An 8291-nucleotide genomic window follows, 5' to 3' on the forward strand; every position below is an offset into this window, starting at 1 on the left:
CCCAGCTGCAGCTCAGCTGTTGGCTGCCACTTCCTGGCCTCAGCCCAGTCTCTTGCCCAGCCCCTGGTATAGCTGGACCCGCCTCCTTCCAACTGCAGGATTCTCTGGTCCTGGAAGACCTGTGGTCCATTAGAACCACTGATGTTGCTGAATGAGAGAATCTCAGGTTTTGGAGTTTCAACCTATATTAAAAATATATCTGTAAATCATTTATGTATTATTGAACTAAGCAATAGCTATCTAAAAAGTATTTGGGACTCAAATATTGCATACTTTATATCAGCACACTGTTCATTTAAAAAAGTTAACAAAACTTCCGCTGAAATTTGTGTTTGCATAAACCAAATGCCTAGAATCAGACATGATGAATTTCAATTGTTTTATCATCTCTATTGAAGATAACTAGTCAAGTCTTAAAAAATTAGTCCAGTAGTTTTAAGATAATGAACTATGGCCCCAATTGTGAAAACACAGACTATTCCATGTTGCATTTCTGAGAAGCCCCTCTGAATACAAATCAGAACGTAATACATGTTCATGTTTATAGGACTGGGATCTATAGATGAGTCCAAATCAAAACCCTGCATTCCACTACCCCCACACTTTAAGGGAGCACAAAATAAAAAATAGGTAGCTGGCCCCACACTCTATGAAGTGGTCTAACTCTGAGACTTGGAGCTGAGCAAATCACATCTAGATGTGAATCCTATCATCTGAACCACTCTATTAAACAGATTTCTACTTAGAAAATATAACGTGTGATTTTTTAAATCTACTTATTATAGCTATAAATGATCAGTTTTGGTTTGTTTTGTTGCTTTTTTTAAATGACTGATTTTAGCTCTTTTATAGTATCTTGTATATGGTCAACAAACTAGTATCTTCTTTGGTTTGGGTTAGCTATGACCATAACAATAATTGGTAGATGTAGTTCCCTCTAACCTACTTTTAAACTGACTAGTTTTGAGAAGGTAACATTTATAGCATTCCATCATCCAGAACTCTCAAATAACCGGCATTTTAACCTAAAGTAACCTTTAGTTACATCTTCTTCCATAAGTGCAGTATAGTGAACGTAAATACAAATACAGCACATACAGTATAAGTTTACAGTGTACAATACTACTGTTGTTGATTAAGTATTCTGCATACATTTGTTAGTTTCTTAATATCTAATCTTGTTTTCTTTCGTGCTACACATTGCTAGGTATACCTCTCTATTATCTACAATATCCGAATATCCAGCAATCTCTCAGTCTCTGGGCTGCTGGATATGAAGGAGTATACTTATTTGCAAGTGGCCATTAGAACTTCTTTTGTACCTCCCTTTATCCTAGAGTAGCTTAGACAACCTTAGTTTCTCCTTTTTAAAAATTACAATGAAGAAACAGAAATGCAGTAAGTGCGAAACAGAAACAGAAGTGCGAAAAAATGTTAGTGGAACATGATAGCTGCCAAGTTACAGGTGCATGAGAAACCAGGACAGACTGTTAAAAGCAGCAACTGCAACGTAGGCTAGTGAGTGGACCACACAAGGGATCCTCCTTCATTTCAGTGGGCTGCAAGATTGTCTTGACCACAATGGTCTCCTAGGATAGGGTTGTTTTGCTAACTATGCTTTTGTATCTAGAATCTGTGAACATGTTTGACATCCCCATAGCAGCCCTTGGTTCAGATGTCCAGGATTCTCACACTCAGTCTTCTGTGCAATCACCATGCAACTCACTTCACGTGCCCTTGCTTTACACATGTATCACTTGAGTAATACTGGTAGGAAAAAACTATGCAGATGGAAACCACCATAATGTGGCAACTCACTGCGTGCGCAACACCAAATAAAACATAATGCAGGCCACACACAGGACTCAGATGGGCTGAAGGTTACTCACCCCTGGCTAAGTATCTCAGACTTTTCAAAGTTTAAATGTAAACTAGCAACTGTTCACTTATGGTATTTTGTAGTGTTGTAAAACTTGCATAGCAGAATTCAACATATCTACTGCAGTGTCTTCCACACGGTAATGTCAATGGGTGCTCCTGTCCCATCGACGCCGGCTACTCTTCTTATTTGCTGAAGTACCGGCGTCTACAGGAGCGCATTCGGAGAGCCCTTGACTGCATCTTCAATAACGCAGTAAACCGATGCTGCGTGGATGGATCCCCACCAGATCAATGGCTGGCGTACTGAAGATACACCCTGAGTGTTGCCTGTATGCCGTAAAATGGCTGCACAGAGATGGCCTGGGAGAGAAGCTCCTGAGCCCTAAGCCTGCCTCTCAAATGATTCACCAAAGAAGGACCGTTGCCTGCTTCCAGAGAAGGGGCTTCCCGTTTAGTCCACCGCCAAGAACTGCTCCTGGGTGCTCCCTGCAGGCACAGCTGACTCTGGCGGCCCCAATATACTGGTGGCCGACGCCCTTCCCGGGCTGCAGCACACGCTCCCCCTGCCCCCTCCGACTCCACGTCCAGCACACAGCCCCTCCCCCAGGGCCCGGGACAGCCCCCGCCACCCCGCTCTGCGCCTCTCCGGCCGCTCCTCACCCTGCAGCTCGCGCTTCTCCCTGCGCTGCCTCCTCACGAGCAGCTCCAAAGCGTCCGCCGGCTCAGGCCCCTCCATGACCCCGAGCCGGGGACCGTCGCGTCACACCTCACATCACCCGACGCGAGAGGGCGACTGGCCGCGCGCACGCAGCCGGGAGCGCGCGCACCTCTCGCGGTGGGTGGCAGAGCGTGGAACGCACGCCCGCGAGAGCCGCGACCCGGGCGGCCGGGCGGTCCTAGCGCCGCCGCAGAGCTGAATTCGGCGTAGCGCTGCTCTCGGGGCCTGGCGCCGGGCGTGGCTGACGGCTGTGCCTCTCCGCCGCCGGGACGCGACACCTGGGCTCGGGCGTCCAGAGCGTGTTTGAAGCCCCGGGGGACTGCGTGTCACCCGCGCCCCGGCAGCGGGAGGGCGGCGGCGAAGCACGCTCAGCAGCGCCCCTCCCGGGCGCCAGTGCCAGAGGCGGGAGCTCCAGCGCGTTGTTGTTAAACAAGCCTGGAAGCGGGGCTGTCAAAAATCAATCGCGTCGTTAATCTGCCGCAGCCGGGGTCCCGCACTCCAGCCGCAGGGCTGCCGCCGGCCGAGCTCCCGGACCAAGCCCCAGTATGTCTGCGGAGCCGGGAGACCCCGGCAGCTTCAGAGCTGGGAGAGGGGCACAAAGCCCTACTGCCGTCTCCCGCGTGGGGGGCGGGGTCAGTTGACAGCTGTTTAGGCTCGTGATTAACTCGCGTTAATTTTTTTTTTAAACAGGTTCTGTGTGTTCTGCATTACTCACATGCATTAACGTGCGTCAATTGACAGCCGGGTTGCGAATGTAAGTGCACCTTACCTATCTCCTAGAGCTGGAAGGGAGTCCCGGCCCCTGCGCTTACAGCAGGCCCTATCACCATCCCTGGCAGATTTACTTTTAAAGCTGTTTTCTGCAGAGCCCTAAAGGGTCCTTCGGAAGGATTGAACTCAGGACGCTGAGCTTAATAGGCCCATGCTCAGACTTGTCAAAAAATTGCTGGGTGCTGCTGTCTCTCAATTTTAAGCTGTCATTGAAACTCTTGTTTGGAATATCACCCCAGGGAACAACTTAACCAGTGAATTGTGGGTGTTCAGTTGTTTTCGAAATGTTTTCAAATTTGGGAAAGTTTGCACCGTGGAAAAGGTTATTTCATGCTAAGCTATTATGGCAGTATTAAATCAACACATTTCTTATGGCGTGAGCTCAAATGTATAAATTCTTTCATAGTTGGCATTCTATTTTCCGGAAAACTTAGATAAATGGAATTTTAACCACGAGTAAATTTTAGTTACGTTTTCTGTAAGTACAGGATAGTGAAAGTAAACACAAATAAATACAGCAAATGCACTTACCCTTCGCTATAGGAGCAAAATTGCTTCCCACCTTTCTGCTTTTAGGCAAAAACTTGAAAGAGGGACACTAAATTCCCATTAAAATGCACTTAAAAGTCTCTGATTGGTTCCTAGTGCTCCTAACTCGGTGAAGGAGTAGCAGCATGTGGCGCTGCTTTTGAAAGGTAAGTGAAACTTGGGTTTGTGGGGTGGGAGGGGAGTTTAAAGGCTGGCGCAGTTTGGGGCCATTAGTGGGAGGGAGGGTTAAAACCTGGTGGCAGGTAGGGTCCGTGGGGTGGGTGAGGGGGTTAAGTCTGCTGCAGGTTGGGTGTGCAGTTGGTGGGTGGCTCAGGCTGCAGTGGATTAGGTCTGCAGTGTCAGCAGGGCCAGTCTGCGGGCCAGCAGGGGGGTTGGGCTGCTGCAGGGCTTGTATGCGGGCCAATGGGGGGCGGTTCGGGCTGCTGCGTGGCTGATCTGAGGGCCAGCGGGGGGTCGGACTGTCATGGGGTTGGTCTGAGGGCTGACAGGGGCCTTGGGCTGCTGCAGGGGCTGGGCTGCAGGCTGGGGTGGGGGGGTCAGGCTGCCACAGGTTTGGGCTGCGGGACCCATGGGGTTCAGGCTGCCACAAGGCAGGTGTGGGAGGCATCAGAGTAGGTCAGGTTGGGGCTGTGGGGTGTGGGGTAAAGCTCATATTAGAGGGGCAGGAGTTCACTCATCTAGTGAACTAAGGTAGGTATATGTGTGTCCTTCGTTGAAGCAAGTACTCATAGGTAAAGTACTTGTTTAAGGAGGGAAGGGCGTATAGTGTAAGTTCACAATGTAATTTATTAGAAGTTGCATGTTGCAATATTTTGGGACATTTTGCTGCCCTGCACCTGCTCACCACACTGCTCAGGAGTTGTCATGAGGGAGGAAGCCTCCTGATCTGCCCTGTGCTCCACACAGACACCCCACACGCTGCTTGCCTTGCGTTGCGATGCCTGACTTCCCCAGGGTGACTTTGGCAGCATGTGCAGAATTCTTGGCAGAGGGAGTCAAAATGATTTTGCTGGAGCTAAATGTGCTGCAATTCTGCCCTGTGTCCATCAGAGGCTGCTGTGGCATCAGAATAGCCTGGGCTCGCTGGTGATGGGCAGCAGCAAATGACCAGAAGGTGGGTGTAGTTCTAATGCAAGTGAAAAGTCACAGCGCCTTCTTGGAGCTAGGGTAGGAGGCAGTGCTGGCCACACAGGGCCGTAAAGGAGAGTTGGGGGGGGCACGTGGGGTGGGTAGGGGGACTCCAAGCAGGGCCCACTGGAAAACTGGAAGGTGGCACTGAAGATGCTGTGCCTATGGCAGGGGTCAGCAACCAAACTAGAAAGAACTGTTTTCATGTTTGTTTTAATTGGGTAAAAAAAATCGGTAATTCAAGAGCTGCAGTGCATGTGACTATGAGTCAGTCCTTAATGTATAACATCAAACCATGCTTTTTGTGACCCGTTTTAAGAACAGTGCACACACAATGATTTGTAATGTGATATATGTTTACTGCAGGACCTTCCCAAATGTTCAAACATTTTACCCACAGTAAACTTTTGAAATACACAATTTCAAGTTGCACTTAACTTACACTAACGTGAGTTAAGTGCAACTCAAAAGCCCTCTCCCCCAGCCCTGGCTCAACTCCCTAGTCCCACCGAGGCTGGGTTCAACCCCCCAGCCCTGCTCACCGCCCGTGCAGGGCTTAGGCTCGCCCCCTATCCTCTTATCTGACTCATGCCCCATGCCTGGCTCTGGCTCAAGGTCACCACTTCTCTGGCTCAACCCCCCGTGGCTCCGGTTCAAACCCCTCCCCATGCATGGCCCCAGTTCAACCCCGCTAGTGCTGGTTCAAACCACCTGCTGGCTCACCATCTGAACGTGGCTCCAGCTCTCCTCCCCCACGTGCAGCTTCAGCTCAGCCACCCTCACCCTGTTTTAAACTTCCCACATGTGGCTCTGGCTCACCCCTGCCACCACAGTTCAAACCCCCCGCAGCCCAGCTCACCACCCATGCACATGGCTGTAGCTCAACCCCCTGCCCCGATTCAGCCACCACCCCTGCTCGTGTCTCTGGCTCAAGTCTGCCCCCCTGCAGCCCTAGGCCACTCCAGGCTTAGCTCCTCTGCTTCCTCTCATGGCCCCAACCCACTGCCAGGCTTAACCCTCCCCAACTGCTGCCCCCCGCCAACTCCAGGACTTACCTTTCACAAGGAGCTCCAGGTGTTGCTGCTCCTCCCATCTGCAGAATGTGTGTTCCACCAGGGGAAAAAGCCCAGCCTGACTTACACAAAATTTGAGTTACGCGAGGGTGCGTGGGAACCTAACCCTCATGTAAATCAAGGCACTACTGTATTCTGTTTCTTCACACTTTACGTGTGTGTGTTTGTACCACTGTCTTCCCTTTTGCTCCCGAACCTTCTCTCTCTGGAGGATGCTGGATTCTGAAGAATTTCGGTTTTGTTTTTGAAATCACTGTAGAGATGCTCTGATACTTTGATAAAGCACTCTTTTATATATTCCCCATCCGTGAACCACTTGCCTTGTTTCACGATCTCTTGTGTTGCCATAGAACTAACCACAGCTATGTGACTTGGTGATTTCACCCCTTTGGCGAACATGTTCCTTCTTTGCTCCGCTTTGCGTAGCAGCTCCTCTAAAGGCTGTTTTTTGCTTCTGGCATCTCCAGCTGGATACTGTTCGGGAAAAGTAGTGTTTTTGGTTTGTTTTTTTTTTGAGAAAATGCCTCTCAAGGTTACATGTTTTGCTGTTGGTGAATTTCTCATTGCAAATGAGACATAAAGGGAGCCCAGCTGAACTCACTATAAATGCAAAGGATTGAATCCATTTCAAATTCCAAATTCCAGTTTCAAATTCTCTGTTTTCGTCTCTGATTTTCCTCTTTTTTGAAGCCATTGCAACCCCACTTTAATTATGCCAATATTACTTCACGTTTGATCTCAGTTTTCTGTCTTAAGATGTGTGTTGTCCTTCACAGCAGGAATGCCACAAGCTTCCTTTTCATAATCAAGCAACAGAATCAAAACTCAGATACAGTATCATATCCCACAATGCACTGCACATGTCAAAGGGGGAGTTATCCAGCATTTTGAGATCACACATGATTGGCTGTTTAAATATGAGTTGTTGATTGTTGGGCTTTTAGACATTTGCCTGAACTTCTCAGATGCACCATACAGACTACAATGTGGGCATTACACCCACTCTTTGTCTGGCTTGGACTACTGGGAAGGTACAAGCAGAGCACAAGGAGGGGATCATCAATCATCATCCTGCTTTATAAAAGGAAAGGTCAACATACTGAGTGCAGCAGGACAATAACTCTGCTTTCTATTCCCTGAAGAATTTTTAGACGTCCTGTTCGCCCAGCTGCATCATCTCTTTGTGAAACACTATCTCCTGGAAAAATTGAGCTTCAAGGCTGGGTGATGAACAGTGGATGCTATACTTACTCTTCATTTTTACCTGAGATCTATTGCAAATTCAGTTGTCCTTTGGCAGCAGCACATAGATGAGGAGGCAGCATTTGATTCTGTCCATATAGCTGCCCTGTAGAATGCCCTATTAGGCATTGGTGTTTGTGACATCTTTCTGAGGTTAATCCAAGGTCTACATAACAACTCAGTGGCATGAGTGCAATGGGGAACTTTAACAGGGCTCCCTCTTGTGTCTGGAGGGAGTAGGTGGCCAGGTGTCTGGTTTTAGATGGCAACATCACGTTGTAAAGGGAAAGAGACAGCATCCAGACACTAAAAGCCTGGTTACGTGCAGTAACTGGCTTATGCCACCAGAGGATGGGAAAGCGGCTCCTGCAGCTAGTGGCTGGACAACTGACTCTGCTAAGGAGCCGCAGCTCTTCCCAGCCCACAGCCTAATGAACAGAACTGGACAGCTCCCACACCAGGCTCACCACAATTCCTTGCTATGAGGACTGACACCCCCAGTCCACACTGGCCCCTTGCTCCACCTTCCCTTTCCCCACTCCTGCCATGACCTGATCTGCTGCCAGCCTGGCTTTGTAGGCAACAGATGGGTCCTGTGAGGTGGGGGAACCAGTGAAGAAGGTGAGAGTGGAGAATGAGCAACAGAGGAAGGGATAGGTGGGGTAGGGACAGGGCCCCAGTTGAAGAGGTGGGGCTGGCATGTTTGTAGAGTTGCCAGCTCTGACTGAAGTTAGTCCAGGAGATTTTTTTTATAACATGATGTAATTTCATTTTCTTAATATATTCTATTAAAATCTGTCCAGGATTGCTTTCAGTGGCCACCAGGAAATTGATGACAATTCTGTGAGAATCCAGGCCAGTCCTGCAGGCTTTGCAACTAGGGATAGAATCATAGAATCATAGCATACTAGGACTGGAAGGGACCTCAA

The 8291-nt window shown here is 49.0% G+C and overlaps 1 protein-coding gene across 4 annotated transcripts in view; it reads right to left on the reverse strand.

Annotated features, from left to right (window-relative positions):
- Nucleotides 1-3097, reverse strand: part of OTUD6B (OTU deubiquitinase 6B) — a 30068-nt gene extending 26971 nt beyond the window's left edge. For 2 of the 4 annotated variants that reach the window (XR_012644384.1, XM_074986959.1), the window contains exon 1: nt 2542-3093. Coding sequence is in view for 2 of the 4 variants with exons in the window: in XM_074986959.1 (XP_074843060.1) it covers nt 2542-2617 (76 nt within the window). In the remaining 2 variants the exon portion in view is untranslated. Of the gene's footprint in view, nt 1-1889; nt 2189-2541 lie in introns of those variants that run through there. The other 2 variants (XM_074986960.1, XM_074986961.1) reach the window with 2 other exon arrangements.
- Nucleotides 3098-8291: the final 5194 nt, after the last annotated feature.

Source organism: Carettochelys insculpta, chromosome 2 (assembly GCF_033958435.1).
Source record: "Carettochelys insculpta isolate YL-2023 chromosome 2, ASM3395843v1, whole genome shotgun sequence".
Taxonomy (NCBI): domain Eukaryota; kingdom Metazoa; phylum Chordata; order Testudines; family Carettochelyidae; genus Carettochelys; species Carettochelys insculpta.